Below are 18,401 nucleotides of genomic sequence, written 5' to 3' on the forward strand. Positions count from 1 at the left end.
GGGAACCGGGGGCTCGCCTTGCTCTGCACAATGAGAAATTAGAAAGCTTCCCCTCGAGGGAGCGGTGCTCATCAGCCCCCTCTCACTTCCCATCCTGGCCAAGTCAGATGTCCTGATGGAGTTAAAAAATGTCCAGGCTAAGTGGCTGGAGAGCCTACTTTAAATCGTCGGCAACTGACGCGTTAGTGTGTGGAGGGCAGAAGGGATTGTGCCTGCTAACAGAGGAAACTGATGCAAATGTTTCCAGGCGTCTTTCTTTTTCCATCTCCCTCCTGCCAGCAAGCCCAGTGCTTGTTTGCAGGTGGAAAGAGGCAGACTCCTTCCTCTGACTTTCATCCTACTGACTGCCGGGCTAAAGCACTGTATCTATTAACTGCCTTCCTTTTCTTTCTTTCTGTAGGACAGCTTTCCTGCCCGTTTTGGAGGAGTCCATTTTGTCAACCAACCCTGGTACATCCATGCCCTGTACACGCTAATCAAACCGTTCCTCAAAGACAAGACTAGGAAAAGGGTAATTAGACTGGGCCAGGGGGGATAGGAGGCTGCAGAGATGGAGTAGCTGAGTAGCTGCCTGCTTTCTTTTCTTCCTTCTTTTTCTCTCTGCATTTTTCATATGGCCTCAGAGAATTGCTGCTGTTATTAAAACTCAGAGTTTGCAATGGTCTGGATTGAATCAATAACTCAGCCAGGGACCATAAAGCTGTTATCACTAACAAAGTGTAGATACATTTTAATGGGATGTACTCAGGGATAGAGAGAATTGGCAATGTGGAGGGATTATCAGGCCTGGCTGAGGTCACCTGCAGTGATGGAAATTTCAGTTCAGCTGTTTTTATGGGAGTAAAATTTCCTATTCCATTCCTTCAGCAAGTTGATTGTTTTCACATGGTTGTAACTCACATGTTTCCACAAAAAACACCCATGACTGAAGGCTGTTTGCTCAACACTGCAGAAGAGGCAGGTCTTCCCCACTGAAACCCATATGAACTGTGCTCCTGCTGTCATCTTAGCCATTTGCCCTCTGCAGTCTATCAAATGACCACCGTATCATCCCTCAGGAGGCCCCAGAGCCCACCCTGGGGTGTGTCTGAGCAGGCAGGACAAGGGTAGTACCAGCCTGAAAGCAAAGGGGGATTAGAGAGACAAATGTTGCTGAAGCAGTGCAAAGTGGCGACACAGACCTACACCCCTGGGAAAGGTCAGTCCCAGTGTGCAGGGCTGGGTTACCCTCTCAGACGCTGAGGACCTACTCTCCACATCTTCTTTCAGTAAGCTCCACTATCTCCCTTTTCTTCTCACAGCTCTTCATACAAGCCTCTATCCTCTTACAGTAGCAATAATCAGTCATTATTCCTGACTTGCACTTTCCCTGATCCGGTACTTAAGAAGTGTCAGGTGCCAAAAGTAAGCAAATCAGGGTTTTCAGAAGTTTTTGTGCTGCCAGCCTAATTCTTCAGCTGCACAGCCCAAAGCTAATCCCCCTCCTCCCTCCTGCCTGCACCAGCCCTGAGCGCTTCAGAAATTCCCACCTGAAACTGCAGTGTCAACAAATGACGCTCCACACTTCATTAATGCTGTTATTATTGTACTTAATGAAGCAAGGAATCGATGATGACTTTGAACTTTGTTTTTATTTGTTAAAGATCTTTCTTCATGGTAACAACCTGAACAGCCTTCACCAGCTAATACACCCTGAATGCCTGCCCTCTGAATTTGGGGGGACTCTTCCTCCGTACGACATGGGGACGTGGGCTCGAACGTTACTTGGTCCTGACTACAGCGACGAAAATGAGTACACGCACACTTCCTACAATGCCATGCACGTCAAGCATGCGTCCTCCAACCTGGAGTGGGAGGCCTCACCCAAACCCATGAAACGGTTAGTACTGGCTTTGAAATCATCTCTTATTTGGCTCTCCAAACAGGTTTGGCATAAATCTAGCAGGAAGGGCTCATCTGGCTCGGAGAGAGGCTGTAATTTGGCAAACATTGACAGTAAGGAGAGCTTCACCCTGGACTGAGTTCATGGTGTGGTGAGAGAAAGGAAGCCTCTCTGAGGAACTGTAATTACTCGTCTGATTATTGTGAAGGAAAACAAGGGGAAATTAATGAACCCCTGCACAGAGCATTATGGAAAGTATATCAGAGTGAGGTGCTCTTCTGTAAGGTGTAGTGCGACCAGCAGCACCACTTCAGTGCTGGTCCCTATTACTTGCTGCTGCTGTGCTGCTGCTGATCCCCGTTGTTAATGATAAAGAGTTTTACCTCCTAGAAAATGCAGGTTTTGTATGATGAACACCACTGCCCTCTAAAGGGAAAAGGGATTAGCCGCCTCCCGCTGCTCCTGCTCCAGCTTCCTCCATCCAGCCCTGCTAAGGCAGCAGAGCTGCTCTTTAAAATCTCTGATTTTAGATCTAGTGGTTGTGCATTCTGCTCTGAATGCTTAAAATTACACCTCTCAAGAGTATCACCCTCAGTAATTTGCACTGGTTGCAGGGATGGGGTGAGGAGGGTTGGATACCTGGTGCAGGTTTGTGGGTGGTACAGCAGAGCCAACACCAGCTGCAGTGAGCTATGGCCGGGTTGTCTCCCCTGCAGGAGTGTGACATCTGCACTTGCCTCACCCTCTGCACCCCACTGCGTGAAACCACTTTCCATGCAGATCGCAGCGATGCTTTAACTCGCTGCTGCCACTCGACGAGTGAGGTGCTCACAGAAACGGCAGCGTCACTCTGTGTGACAGGGAGCAGCCATCATTCTGTCACAGCACAATCAAAGCTGACAACACAGACAAGCCATAATGTTGTGCAATTAATTCTAAGAGACTTTCATCTTTAGAGGAAAAAAGAAACGCATTCTCGATTCACAGCTCCCTCCCAGGTCAGAGGGATGCCACGCTGCTGCAGCTGCAAAGTGAAGCCTTGTGCTGGAAATACTCACACTTCTAAGTGCTGTTAAGTGCTGTGAGCCCCACAAATCGCAGGGCCACGAGACCGCAGGTCTACAACCCTTTGTAGGTTTGCAGCCATGGCATGAAGAGGAGTGGCCATCTGCATAGTCAGCAGTTCTCACTGCTGACTGCCATCCAAGACTGGGAGCCAGGAGGAGTCTACAGAGCCTGTCCCAGAGAACTGATTATAAAACAACTTGTTTTTTTTTTTTTTAATATTAGCAGTGGAACACACTGAATGATTTTAGAAAGATGTTAACTAAATATTCCATAATTATTAAGATATATATTGAGAGGGTACAATTTATCTAGTTTTATAGAAAGAAATCTGCAGTTTTTAAAGCTCCAAAGTGTTAAGAGCTGTTCACAGGTAAATCTTTGCTGAGGATCAGATCCTTGGCTGCAAAGACAGGAGGGTCTTATCACGCCCTCAAGGGAGAACCTCAGCTTGAAAATTAGTTCAGTGCCAGAAAACCCTGCCTCGAGGCAAAGCCTTCTTTTATAATCTGTTCACTAATACAAAAGTGCATTAATACAAATATGGTGAGTGGATGAATCTAATTTGTCATGTTGCTTCTGGGCAGACTAGATCTAACTTTTAGCCTAATTTTGTTACTCGGTGGTTAAGTGAACCATCTGATCTTGTACCCTGTGGTCATTACTAGCTGTTGGAGGTGAAAAGTTCACTGCTTCAACAGATTTTCTCTTGAGTATTTGCTTTGATCCTTCTTTCCCTGAAATTCCATTTCGGCCTAACTTGAGGTAAAAGACAATGCTTAGGAAGCATAATTGTGTGCTTTATTAAATTTATTAGACCAGATTTATGTCTAAGGCCTATCAAAAATTCTACAGACTTCCACCAGCATTACCTTTCTTTATATATCCCTCCTCTTCGCCTCTTTAGGTTCATATATCTCTAACACAATGAGAGTCTCAGGCCATGGCTGAGATTCTGGATCCTCCAGGAAGGTTTACACTAGTCATAGGTGGTCTCTTAGCATTAGTTTTCATTTTAAATATAATTCCCTCACAATTGCCGTATCACTTTTTTTCCTGATTAAATCAATTTTGCACTTCCGTTAAAAATCTCTCCCCTCTTCACCCGTTCACAGTGTAAAAATCTTTATCCTCTTGAGTAAACATGGTAATTTTGTAAACATTTCTATGCTAAAATGTGGGGTTTAAGAAAAAAAAATGGCTGACCCTTACTTTAGCACTTATGTTCCTCTGAAAGGTGTAAATATATGAAGACTGAGCCTTCTTGGGTTTCTGTAATTTAAGGATGAAAAACTTTGCTGAACAATTATGGGTCTTCTCCTCTCTGACTTCCCAGATATCACTGCAGATTTACTTGCCCAGTAATTAGCTGCAGGGGAGGGCAGTGTTTATGAGAGGTGGATTTACCCCTGAGGCCACAGGAGTGGTGTTTTTTCCCTACTTGGAGCACCGTTCTGCTGCTTGAAGGCGCAGGGTTGCAGGTTGCCCCTCCTGGTTCTGCAGCCACTTGCCGTAAAGCCATACGAACACGTCCTCGCTAGAGCTGCCACTGGGCCAGTGCTGTGTTAAAGCTTTCTTAATCTTGGAGCTCAGTGCTGCCAGGATAGTTTGGAGTCTTGCACTGTGACCACAGAGAAACGTCCCTGTGAAATGTAGTACAAATAACAGCAATTCTGAGTCAGAAAATTGCTGACCTTGCAAAGATGGGAAGAGGGGCCTCCCTCAGAGACTGGCATCCAGAGAGAAGCTCACTCTGGCCACAACCTACTTCAAATATAGTGTCTCGTAATTTTAGTAGCAGACATGCTGAGAAAACAAGGTAGGAATCACAGATCTGAAAGAAAAATGCCAGGAAATTGAATAAGAGAATAGCTGATAAAAATACTTTTGTAGCCACTTAATCTATGTTAGAAAATGAACACAGAGGGGAAGAAAGAGGCCATTTTCAAGATGTGACTGAAACCAAACCGAAGTCATCACCTGAAAATTAAAATAAGTCTCAAAATGCAGACCAGGAGAAAACGTGTCACCAAGCAGCAGTGCAAGGGAGTGAAACTGGAGCAGGTACGTTCCCATATGTTGTCTTCAGGACTGACAGCAGTGCTTTGGCTCCCATCACCAGGGCAGATGAATATAAATTGAAACAAATTCACCTGAGAGTTGCAAGGAGAGTGAGGAGAGCAGAGAGCATATTTTTCCAGCGAGAAGCTATAGAAGAGAGTGGTTAGTTCAGCCTCGCAGAGCAAATGTTGAAATGGATGTGATCGTTCTCTACAAATACAGAAGGGAAAAAAAACTGGGGAGAGAGAATAGGTATTTGAGAAAAAGGACAACTTAGGCATGAGATCAAATGAATATAAGCTGACCAAAGTATATCTTGGCTGCAAGCCATCAGAGGAGTGAGTTACTGAAACAGCTTGTCAGTATGACAACCTGACACAAGTGAAAGGTCTGATATGAGGTGGCTACCAGTGGTCACAGGAGACTAGACTTGCCCCTCAATGTCTCATCAGTTTCCAATTTCTGCTCCCCTTAACAGCAATAGGGCCAGAACATCATCTTCTCCCCAACCACAGGCAGGCATGATTTTTCCCCATGACTTGAAATTGCAGAATATTTGTCTCAAAAAAGAGTTTGTATTTACTTCAGAGAATGGAGGCATTGTAGATAGGGAAAGGATTGAAAATCCTCTTAGAAAAAAACTGCCACTGGCTCTAGTTAGCAATATGATGTCGAAAATCTTGAGATTTGACAAGTTTCTATAATATGGGAAAACTTTAATCAAAACCATTGCAATTGTCATTTTTCCACCAGTGGCCACATGAAGCCCCACTGGGACAAAATCAAAACACTGGAAATTGCACTCCCATCTGCAGTATTATCACACACCCTGGGAAAAATCCCAGAACTCAAGTACTGTATGAGCAGATGAGAAACAAAGCAAAACAGCTGATGACTCCACATAATGAGTCTTAATAGCCAGGGGAGGGGAAAAAAAAAAGGCAACAATAACAAAATCCATTCAGAATATATCTGTTTATTAAGATTCAGCTCAATGAAGTTTGAAATAGGCAAGGTAATAAACATGCAAACCAGCATTAATACAGCAATAGCAAAATCAGTTCAATCTGAGAGCTTGGCTGCATCCATTTGGTAATCCTGGGAGCAGCAATGGCAACACACACTTCCCCTCTCTTGGACCATCTCTTCTGAACGGTCTGCATCCACGCAGGGAGCCTGTCACTTACGAGCTACGGGATTTGAAAGCAATGAAAATGGTGTGAAAATTTGGAGCACGGGGAAGAAAATCACCTCCCTTTGAGCTGTGGCCAAACCTTCTGTGAGCCCTGATGGTCAGAAAGGGGCCTTGGGTTGCTTTAGTCAACAGGGAGCTAACACAAAAACAAAGCATTTGCCTGAGGCACTCGTGCTGGCTTTTGTCAATAAGCTGTTGTTTTTGGGAACACCTGGAGGTTTTATCTTGGTGTGCAGTGTAGTGAATAGTTATGGTGGATGGTTAAGCCTAGCAGTTAGTCAGAGACCGCTCTCAACATATCACTGTGCCAACAGGGCATAGTCTTTTGGGCAGCCACAGTGGGAGATACGTGCCTGTAGATATTTGGGTACCTAACCGCAGTGAGCTAGCATCTCCAATTGGAGAGATGGATTCAGTGACTGGGGAAGATGTGAAGGAGCTCAATTCTTTGAAGACTTTCCTTTTTCCCCAGTGTCACCCTATGCTTACACTTGGGTCCAGCAGCAGCAAGTAACCTGCAATAGCGCATTGCCTCCCTGTGACTTGCTTTTCTTTACAAAGAAGATGCAGCTGCATCTGGGTCCCTTCTTGATGTCTGAACTTGGAACTTCAGTCCAACTGACAAAGACTGTTCTCTGCCTTTGCTTGTTCCCTGTGCAGTCACCAAGCACAGCCTGGGAGCTGACTGTTCCCTCTCTGCCCTTCCAGGCATCAAAAGAGAGCTCGCTTTTAACCTCCTGCCAGTGCAAACAGGTCTCAAAACCTAGTGCAATTTAAAATTGCCCTGCAGAGAAAGGAAATTTTACCTAGCAGCTAAACATACACTCTCATCAAACAACTTCTGCTGTTTCATAAAATTTATTTAATCAATGTTTCATTAAGGACAACTCTAATCAAATTTGGTGTTAAAAATTATTCTTAGGATAACATGAATTGCAAGAACATTACTGTCACCAAGTCAAGCTCATTAGAGACTCAGGAAATTCAGAGTTAGGGTAAAACTTTTAAAGTAGAGCCAAGATAATTGTGAAAATGTACAATTCATGGATCATGGCATCATTAACTTTTCCTGCTGTGAAGTAGAAACTTGAGCGCCTAAAGATGCGACGACCTGCCTGGTCGTTCATCAAAAGCCCATTTTGAAAATGCAGCGAAAATACCTGTTGGAATGCATTGTCTCACATTGTTGAGGCAGAGCATGTGGATTTCTATGTCCTAGATTAGAATGAAAGGATTTTAAGGTACAGATTACGGTGTGTCATTATTGCCTTCTGATGTGTGCGTTTTCAAAAGGACTGATCTTCAAATGACCTTCTTGCTGAAACTAATTGTTGGTTCTCAGCAATGGGATCCTGATCCCAGAAAGAAGTGTATCATCATCACAACTGGTATACACTAATGACAACTGGAACAGTTTTAGATCCAAAAGGAGCCATTTGTGGGGGTGACATATGTAAGGTTTTTATTATTCAGACTGGTTCCTCCATGTGCCCAGCTGGGCTGTGCAAGGCAGCCCTTTCTAGTTGTTTTCCTTGGTGTGACCTTAATGTTCCTTCGCCATATGTTTCTGATTTATGGGTCATGTTTTATGCTTGTTCACAGTCAGCACCAATTTACTGCAGAAGTAGTAAAATACCAGCAAATAAAAATCAGTATGAAAATGTGTGAAAACTTCTCACTGCCCATGGACGGCACCTGGGTTACTCTGCTTGTAGCTGGGGTGCATTTCCACATGTGCTGGGGGAAGAGGGAAAGAGTCCATGTAAGCTTTCAGTTAAAGTAGCTCTATAATATGTGAGACCTATGGTGCAAGACTTATATTCACTATTTTATTATGAATTATTTCAAACAACGGAGAATTTCTGAATGCTTCTGTGGAAATGCTTCCCCCATATGCAGTTATGAAGGAGACATGTCTTGATAGTAAAGCAGGTGTCCCAGGGACATGCATATCACATAATGTATGCATTATCTAGCAACATAGATTATTAGCTGTTGAACAGTTTTATAGCTTTTGACCGGAATTCTGCTAATACATCAGAGAGAAATGGAAAAGGAGGTGGGGATCTGGCATGTTAGCAGGTCCCAGGGATGCTGCAGGGGAGACGCTGCAGAATATCCCCAGGAGCCAGGAGCGAGAGAAGCTGAGGAGGAGATTAGAGTCACTAAGCGATGGCTGAACCAAGGACAGGAGGGATGGGTAGCTTGGTGCTGGGGGTCCCCTGGGACAAGGCAGGAAATCGGTTGCTCTCTGAGGGCATTGACAGTGTGGTTTCCATCTATTTACAGCACCAGTGACCAATGTACAGGTGCACAAACACAGGCTGGAGGCGGGAATGGCAGAACCAGTGCTGTTCAGGCTGCCTAAAATATTGCATTGTAAATTATGTCTTCAGCTGGATATAAATTTGCCAAAAGTTTAGTAGTTTAGATTAGAGACATGACACTTAATAAAACAAATGGTTTTGCACTGCTTATGCCTTTGCTGCCCTGTGAAAAATCCACCTACATCTCGCTGAGTTACAAGCCTTTGAAAAGGCAATTCACACATGCTATGTAGAAACATATTTAATTCTAGCATTTAATGACCCTAAGGATTGCCTCATGCTTTAGCTTGGCCTCCCAGAATAAATAAACTTGTTCAGCTTGGGCTGATGGTTCAACGCTCACAATGCGCATCTCCTGTCTAAGCCATGGGGTGCAGAGGGCTTTTGTAATTACAACTTTTACTTGTGATCACAACAACTTTCCCTGCTCTAGGCCAGGCTGTAACAAGACATGGAGCTGGGATTTGGCAGACTGACACCCCATGCTCTCGTGGCTGCCTTCTCCCTCCTGTTGGCAGCAGCATTGGAGAAATGAGGATTCAGTGGTGAACCTAGCTGGGATACTGGGAACAGAGGTCACAGGGATGGGAGCCCCAAGGCGGACTGGAAGATGAGGCAGGCATAAAGGACTGGAAAGCAGCTGGGCTAGGAAGCACACTTGGTGGGCAAGCAAACGGGGAGGGTAGATGGAGAGCAGGAACGATCCTTTGGTTAAGCCTGTTGGGTGCAGCCCTGGAGAAGCGGATCCTGCTCTCCCTCTCTCCCTGAGCCCCTGCGTTGGCCTGGTAAGTTGCTAAACCAAATTTCACGCAGATGGTGAGATTGCACATTGTTTATTTTCAGCCTGCCAAGCTATGGACTCTGGGGTCTAATTTCCAGAAATATTCAGTGCTCACCTGCAGCAGAAATCAATGGGACCTGTGCTTTGAACACACAAGCTGCCATCTAATGCTGAGTGTTCTGCAAAATCAGACCCTTGGCACTGGGAAATGGGCACCCCACGTTAGAGGAATACTTGGACCCTAATCAAACTGTTCTTCAGCTCTTCACATGCAAAATGGAAATAAAAAAATAAAAACCTCACAGTTGTGCCATGGCAGTAAATGAATTAGCATTTAAGAGGCACACAAGTCCTACACTGATGAATTCCACATAAAAGCTCAGGAGGGAATCAACAAAGGCTACCTTCAGAGCAGGCCTGGAACAATATGCAGCAAATGTGTCATAGAGCCACACACTGAACCGCTAGAAGAAAGCAAAATAAATAGCCACTTATTAGCTCGGCACTGTCTACCCTGAGCACTGAGGGAGGAAAGAGCCCTCTGAGAAACCACAGTGCATGCTCCTGTATGTTTTCGCAGTTCAGAGTGTCTGCAGTGAGCTGTGTCATAGCTCACCAGAGAACTGTTTTACAGCAAGAGCCAAAGGGTATGTGCTGCATCCGCTGGGGTGTGGGCTAAGGGACAGGTGGGGACAGGGTGCACAGCCGGCCAGGCCATGGTTAGAGCCAAATGCGGTGCAGTGTCATCCCTACTGCTCTTTGGTGCAGACCCTGCAGCGAGCTGTGGCCAGGGTTTGCAGTGGGGAGAGCAGCTGGGGCCAGCTGTCGGAGAGGAGGGGCATGGAGGGTGCTGGCAGGCACAGGGAAGATGAGGGGTCTCATGCTGGGCTTCACTCGGCAGCAGTCGCCTCTTTAGCGGTGTAGATGCACTCACAGAGGTTTCTTCACACATGCAGCTAAGCACAGATCTGGGCCATGGTCACCTCTGGCTTTGATGTGCCAAGGCACTACTCAGAGACCTCTCCCTAGGACGTGCTAACCATCAGGAAGAAAGATGGTGATTGTTGCCAAGGTGGCCACAAAGCCCGCTCCTGTTTGAGAAATGCAGCAACTTGTCACCTATGTCCTGTGGGCTAAGCACTGGGCTGGCAGTAAGGTTAAGGCAGAGTTTTCATGCTGCTTTGCCTTCTGACACACCATGTTGGTGGATCACTTAACCAGCTTAGCTGTGCCCCTAGACACGGGTGCTGCTTCGCAGAATCATAGAATGGTTTGGGTTGGAAGGGGCCTTAAAGGTCATCTAGTTCCAACCCCCCTGCCACAGGCAGGGACACCTTGCACTAAACCAGGTTGCTCAAAGCCTCATCCAACCTGGCCTTAAACACTGCCAGGGAGGGGGCATACACAGCTTCTCTGGGCAACCGGTTCCAGTGTCTCACCACCCTCACAGGAAAGAATTTTTTCCTAATATCTAATCTAAATCTACCCTCTTTCAGTTTAAAACCGTTTCCCCTTGTCCTATCACTACATGCCCTTGTAAAAAGCCCCTCTCCAGCTTTCCTGTAGGCCCCCTTCAGGTAGTGGAAGGCTGCTATGAGGTCTCCCTGGAGCCCTCTCTTCTCCAGGCTGAACATCCCCAACTCTCAGCCTGTCTTCGTAGGAGAGGTGCAATCTCTTTGAAATGCTGCAGTTGGTGTATCAAAGCTGCCGCTCCACCTAGGTCTCTGCAACACAACCCTGCACTGTTTTAACGCAGAGCTGTGAGCCAGCGCAAGTGCAGAAGCTGCAGAGCTGTGTTAGCAAGAGATTTTAGCAGGGCTTATTAGCCTGGGCAGAGAGCCACACTTCATGGCTTCTGCGCTGGAGTTGTGCACCGCTGAGCAGAGCTTGCCTGCATCTGCCTGCACCACCTGCGGGAGCATACAAGTCTTTCAAGATGCCTTGTCCATGCATATTTAAAGTGCTTTAAATACGAAAAGAGTACCTTTTACCACAATTACTTCACACCTGCACATCTGCATTGTTTCTGAAATACTGGGGGAAAAAAATCTTTGTTTTTCCCTCTGATGAAGACATACTCTTGAGGTGTGTTGCAGAGCACATTCTGGGGTGCTGTACCTTCCTCTGCAGTCTGATGGGGAGGGAGAAGGGCAGAGAAAGAAATGCCCCTCAGACCTTGTCAATACAAAAACTCACAGGTGTGATTTTAAAAAAATGCTTATTATGTTCTGTAAAGTGAATGAATAATTGGGAGATTAACAGCCCTGAGGTGCTGGTGAAATGGGAAGGGAATTAGAGGGAAATGAGCAGATGGGAGTTGAGAGGTAGATGAATAGAGTCACACGATGTGATCTGATTGATTGGCTGCAGTGTGTCACTCTGAGAGCTTGAAGCCTCCTGCACCTGGGGAAAAAAACATACCACTCTCCTCCTTGCTCCACAAACCCCTCCAAATGCAGCCCAGCACAAAAGTAATATGTCCTCACTCCTGTGGGCTGCAACACATCAGCATCACTGTGATGAAAAGCATAAAATGAGGGATCAGAGAACTGGAAGATGTCTTTTAAGGCAAGCATGCCGTGATACGCTGGCAGTTACTGTTAGCTCAGTGCAGGATTTTGCTATTTAATTTTTTTATGGGAAAAAAAAAGTGATACTCAACAGATGTCAGTTCCTGTGAGCTGATTCACTCCAGCTTTATTCAGACAAGAACCTTCTGAAATCAGTGCAGCTAGAAGACCTTCATCCAGTGTTCTTCGTGTTTTTTGACTAAATTTGAGATAGTTGCATTAAAATGACCACACACACATAAAGCCATCTGCTCTCTTAGATATTGATTTACATACCTATGCAGTGCTGTCATTTGAAATATATGGCTGACCTGCTGGAGAAACAGCTGGATAGTGTTGATTTTCCAGACTTCCAAATATTCTTGCTGAACAGTAAAGCAACCATGGGGAGTTTGATTGACACTTTAAATGGAGCACACACAAACAGTACCATCACTTCAGAAGTGAGACTGAGAATTCATTTCTCTTTCCATTTTCATTTTGCTCTCCTAAGCAAGGCTACCTAGCCTGGGAAACTAGCCTAGGAAAGTCTATGGGCTTTGACTTGTCTGTTAATTACTTAAGACTTAGCACCCAGCCCACAGTGATCACGTTGTACTTTTACAAGAGCTAAGTCTCCTGCATGTATCATGTTAAAGAAAGACAGGCATGGGGTCTGCCAGCTCAGGGCCTTACACAGTGACCTTAACTGTGTCATACAAACAATTGTCTACTTATGTTAAAATTTCATTCAACCAGACCCTTCACAACCAAGCATCTTCCAAACTGGTTACTGAGAATTTTTAGCTGAGAAACAAGGAAAACTAGAAGGCTTTGAATTCAAATATAATCTTTTATACTTCCAAAGTTGCAGTACATGCAGGACATGTGCCACATTTCAGGTGAGTATTGAAGGTAATATAGTGGAAGGCAGCCATGGCTATGATATGTAGGACACATTGCCTCACAAATCATGGAACCTGTTCCCCCTGGTGTTAACAGGTGAGAACTCATCAGAACAGGGACCTGAATGTAGGTGACCCATGAATCATATGATATGACCATATATTTAGAACAGATCAGATGAATTGCACCCTAAGAATGTCTATTTCTCTCTGTCATTTATAGCACAGAGTGACCATAGATATCTGATGGTGAGGTGAATCACACAACACAAGTGACTAAAATGTAGTGATATAAGGAGAAGGCCAATGCAATTACTATTTCCTGCTTAGATGATTGGTCCATATCTGGCCCAGGTCAAAATGACTTGGACATGTCTTGAACATTACAAACCAGTTGCATTCATCCTGCAGAAACAACAGCACAGATGAGGCTCTGCTGCCTAAGTATAGGCATCTTGTATGATTTCAGGTACTGTGATGTCCTTTTGGCCTCCATCTGTTACTCCAGATGGACATGAACCCTCTGTAAGTCTTCTATAAATCCTGGGTCATAACAGTCAGCTATGGAAGGTTATCTGCGATATCCTAAGGTGCCTTAAATGGCAGTAGGTATCTATGTTTAGCAGCTGAATGTGATCCACACTGTCAAAGCTGACACCCTAAAGGCATAATGATCTTGAAAAGAAAATCATTGACCTATCAGGATAGAGAAACATGAATTGGGATGGTTCAGAGAAGCTGGTATTTCTGTGGGCACAGAATCACAAAAAGGTTGAGGAAGGGATCTCTGGTGATCTTGTACCCAGCCCCCTGCTCAGAGTAGGGTCAGCTAGAGCAGGTTGCCCAGGGCTATGTCCAGCTGGGTTTTGAATAACTCTGAGGATGAAGACTCCACAATCTCTCTGGGCAACTTGTTCCAGTGTTTGTCCACTCCCTCAGTAAAAACATTCGGGTTCATGTTAAAATGGAAGTTCCTGTATTTTAATTTGTGCCCGTTGCCTCTTCTCCTGTCACTGGGTATTACTGAGAAGAGCCTGGCTTCATGTTCTCTATTCCACCTCATCAGGTATTTATGCACATCGATACAGAAAGGCAGCAAAACAAAATCACTTTTGTCTGGTTCCATGAAGTTCTGCTTGCCATAGGGTGACAACAGAACAGCATCCCCAGCATTTATATGATCAAAGCTTAAATAGAGCTTGCCAAACAAGGAAAGTTCTGTACTGCTCATTTACCATTTTACATCAAAATGGTTTAAGCTGCTGTGCAAGAGAGTGTTTTGGTGGTTTTAATGCAAAGATGGTTACAAATTACAAGGACTAGTCAGGGCAAAGGTACTTTGGTGCCTGACTGCAATTTATTTTTCAATAAGAGATTAAGGTGAAGTTAGATACTCAAACACCTTTCAAGAACTATGATCAGATTCTACTTAAAAATTTGAAGTGTAATTGTAAAGTCCTCTGAATAAAATGTTAATGCCGTTAAAACAGGTAGCAGTACTTTTAAAACAGAAATTAGTCTTAGTCCTAGGTTCAATATTAGAGTCAGCATACAAAACCCCATAAATATTGTGCAAACTTGTACATACCTAGAATATGACTGCTTTCCTGAACATGTGTTAGATACACAAAAGGAAGACAAAACCAACATATAGGGTGCATTTTTTTCAAATATCATTTGTCTTATATGAATTTCTACAGCCACAAAATATAGTTATTAGTCAGTTGAAAAAGCTTTCTGCAATGGTGGCCTATTGCAAATCATCTTTTCTCTGTCATTAAGTGAAGTATAGCTATGGAATACATATTCCAGGATGTTCTGTGCCAGTAAAACATAGCTCTCATGCTGAGTTATTACATTAGATTGTGAGCTGCATTGATATATGTTGCTAAAATGCTTTTCTGAGCACCTACATTTTTAATATTTACCATAAACAGAGAATATGAAATAAATACTTTAATCTTCTTGAGAATTGAGTAATTTTCTTTTTTCCTTCATAAAATTTAAGTTAAAAATAAAACTGGAAGCATTTTTTCTCCAAATGAAAAACTGATGCATTTGCAAAAAGGAAATCCAAACACGATAGTAAGTCCTCTATTGTGGTGTCTTAGAAAATAGTGATGGCTGTTCAAATCGTTACTGTGCCCTTCAGATAGATATCTGAAATACCTATTTTAGGATAGGGGGCTAAACAGCTTCTAGCAGAAAAGGAAAAGAGAGATTACTGTTGCTGCAGAGCTTGGCAGATACTAAAATCTCAGTTGGATCCCTCTTCATGTTATCTAGAAGGGCTAGGCATAGCATTTGAATCATGTGGCATCTTGAATTTGGAGGTCAGGTGGGCTGCAATGCATTTACTCAATGCTCCAACTATTTTGGCTCTGTGTGAAGAGCAGCAGCATGGGACCTGCATACAGAGTGTGGGATTAGGTTGCTCCCAACCTGGTGTGCATCTGAGCACCAGTATGGGGGAGAAACTGGTATCTTGCTCTTACAGATGCAAGAATTTTTTTTTTCCTGTAATGAGGTGAGAGCAGAGATAATCAGTAGGAATCACAAAAGGCACAAAAGGCAAAATTGTGAGGTTTTTTCACATTTGACTTAGAGCAGAAACTTTCTGCTGTATGCTGGCAAATGCAGCAATGGACCTGTGACTTCTTACATTCATTTTAGGGCAGTGGGTCACACAGAAAACAAAACATCGGTGACAAGTATTAGTTAGGTATTATTTAATAATAATTTAACCTGGTAGTCCAGAAAAGAAAATAAACTGTTGGTATTGTGATTTGAATCCATTCTGTATCAGTTTCAAAGCACCATGATTAGTTTTTGCTGCCATATACTAGAAATATGTAAATTTTCATTTTGTATAATCTCCTGAATCAGCTGCTTTTCTATATTAAAATGCAATCATAAACACTACACATGTCACATTACTGCAAAAAATACACAGTGAAAACATTTGGGCAAACATATTTTCTTTGAAAATTTGGGCATAAAATCTTCTCATTGAGCATCCAGTTTTTGTTATCTCTCTTTGGAGATCTTTTTTAAATGAAAATTTTTTATTACACTTTAATGAATGCTCCAGGCATAAGAATAAGAAAAATAATGATACAAGTTATTCACAGTCATGTTATTCAGTCCTGATCAAGTGCTGCAGTATCAAAGGATGCAATTTAATAATGATTCTTATTGAAAGAGAAGTGACATCTAATCTTATGAAATAGCTAAGGCTTAAACTGAGATTACCATAATGAACAATGAGGCACTACAAACACATCCTGCAGGGAATGAGAGCTACCCTAATTCTAAAAGCTATCCATGAGAAAACTGGCTCTTTAAAACGATACCATGCAGCATGGAAATGCCTGGGCTGGAAGATTCTACCCCTACCTTTGAACAAGTTCCCTTTTTAAAAGTACTTCATTCATAGAGTGATTTTGATCTAAAGCTCACTGCCCACTCCAAACTGGGAGGCAACTCCTAGCCCAAACCAGAGAAAATGGAGGGTAACAAATCTCTGTAACAATAAACTCATCAGTTCCTCCTTCCATAGCTCAGCGAGCAAACGCTGGAGCACACAAACCTCAGAAAATGAAATAGTCTTGAATTTTCTCACTAATTTAAGCCCATTCAGCTTTTATCACTGCAAGAAATCATGATGCTTCACTTTCCCTAGTGTTTACTCATTTTTTTTTACTTGGGTTTTATTTTGCCCATTAGCAGCAAAGGATAAACTATGCTTCCCACCTTGAAGACAGAAACGAATTTAAAATGGACTAGCCCTGAATAAAGTTCTCCTTCAAGGGTGTAGACAAGGAGATAAAGATAAATTGCAGGACTGGGCACACCAGAAGCTCCCTTGTTGTCATAGTAATTCTGGCTTCTTCATTGATCTTGCGTAACTCATGGAACTTCTGCCCCTTAAACTCCTACATCAGTGAAATGTATTTTATCTGCTTGTCTTTCTTGAGATTTGTAATAAGCATGAGCTGAGACTCACTCCTGCAAGCACTTGTACAAATGACTTTGCTTTCCAGTAAGCAGTTGCAGAGGCAGTTTTGCCTAGAAAGACATTAAGCACCAACAGATCACATGGCATCTCAGGATCAGGCCTTTAAGTTGCTGAGTGCATTCAACGTTATGGCTAATAGCGAAACACTAAATATTTTGAAAGCATTTGTGATCTGCAATGAGTCACGTCCCTGCTCATATTCAAAGGAATGCTTCTCAAATTCCTTAGGCATTCCACAGAAAAGAAATAAAAAGCCATAAAGGTGAAAATGGACAAAAGCAAAAATCATAAAATGAAGCAAAGGGACTCCAGGATGGCTAGTGCTCCTGCAGCAGCCTTCGCTAGCATGCGTGTCTTCTTGCTTTCAGGTCCCAGTCTGTGGTGGAAGCCGGCACACTGAAGCATGAAGATCAGGGGGAAAGCGAGAACACCCAACCACTGCTGGCTCTGGACTGAGCTCCCACACACCCAACATGCACAGATACATTAACAGACTTCCACCGTACCCACAGAGCACATGACACACACACAAACACACGCACTCACATGTGTTTTGCTTGAGTACAAGTCCTTCATGTTTCCTGAGCAACTGTCACCAGCCATCTGTCCGTGCGGCCAACGCTGAACAAAAACTGAGACATTTCTATTGACACAGGAGTCTGTCCATATACAAAGAATTTTTTTTTTGACTTATGACATTAAAATATTGGAAATGATAGGACTGTATTCTCTGTTTAAAGAAACCAGAGTGTGTCAGTAGAAGTTTTCCTGAAGCCTCCAGCAAGGATGGTTGGTTTTATAGAAGCGAAGGTTAAATGTGTTTTAAAGAACAGCATCTTAAATTTAAACTTTGCACTGTAATCAGCAGTTTAATCTGGCTCAGAGGGCAGAAACAGCAGCATTTACAGAGTGCTCAAGTTTTACAGAAGGATTTTTGCATTAAAAAAAGAAAAAAATCAGAGCCAGCATAATGCCATTCAACATGACACTTTGTGACTGCCTCATCCATGCTGTTTATAGGGGGGGCTCACTTATTACAGTACCTAGCAAAAGTAATTCTTAACTTTTGAAGCCCTTATAAAACTGTCAGCTAAGTGGAATGTGCTGTGTGGGCAGTGGGCGCACGCAATTTGAAACGCAATTATTTAATTTTAACAATGTGTTTTTCCCCAGGCAACTTGGGAACCTATTAGATAATGTGTGTGTGCATCTGTGTGTGCGTGTGTGAAGCGGGGGGTGATAGGGAGACCCACTGGACACATTCACCAGTGATTAAAGGTTCAATCCAGATTGGTTCATTTAGGTCACAACAGCAAATGAAAGCTCTGCAGAGCCATTTACCCCCTTCCCTCCCGCAGCCAGTGAAAGGTGTAGCCAGAAGGGTATGCTGATTGCAGATGCGGGCCATGGTTAAAATGAAAAAGGAAAACTTAAAATTAATTATTCAGTACAAGGTTCTGCTAGAAGGAAATGTGGAAGAACAGAAGAACTGAAATGCCAAAGATCAGTTTGTTATTTCTCTGTTTGCTCTAGCTGCAAAGACAGTCCCATCCCTTCATTGAAACGGAAACAGGATTAAAGAAATAAAATAAAAATCGTTATCAAATTGCATGTGCAG

At 43.4% G+C, this 18,401-nt stretch overlaps 1 protein-coding gene across 1 annotated transcript in view; it reads left to right on the forward strand.

Annotated features, from left to right (window-relative positions):
• CLVS1 (clavesin 1) overlaps positions 1-17,239 on the forward strand; it is a 113,565-nt gene extending 96,326 nt beyond the window's left edge. Inside the window, 3 exon segments of the mRNA XM_068396975.1 lie at positions 401-511; positions 1,644-1,879; positions 17,152-17,239. Coding sequence (XP_068253076.1) covers positions 401-511; positions 1,644-1,879; positions 17,152-17,239 — 435 coding nt within the window.
• Positions 17,240-18,401: the final 1,162 nt, after the last annotated feature.

The sequence above is a fragment of the Nyctibius grandis genome, chromosome 3 (assembly GCF_013368605.1).
Source record: "Nyctibius grandis isolate bNycGra1 chromosome 3, bNycGra1.pri, whole genome shotgun sequence".
In the NCBI taxonomy this organism is placed as follows: Eukaryota; Metazoa; Chordata; class Aves; order Nyctibiiformes; family Nyctibiidae; genus Nyctibius; species Nyctibius grandis.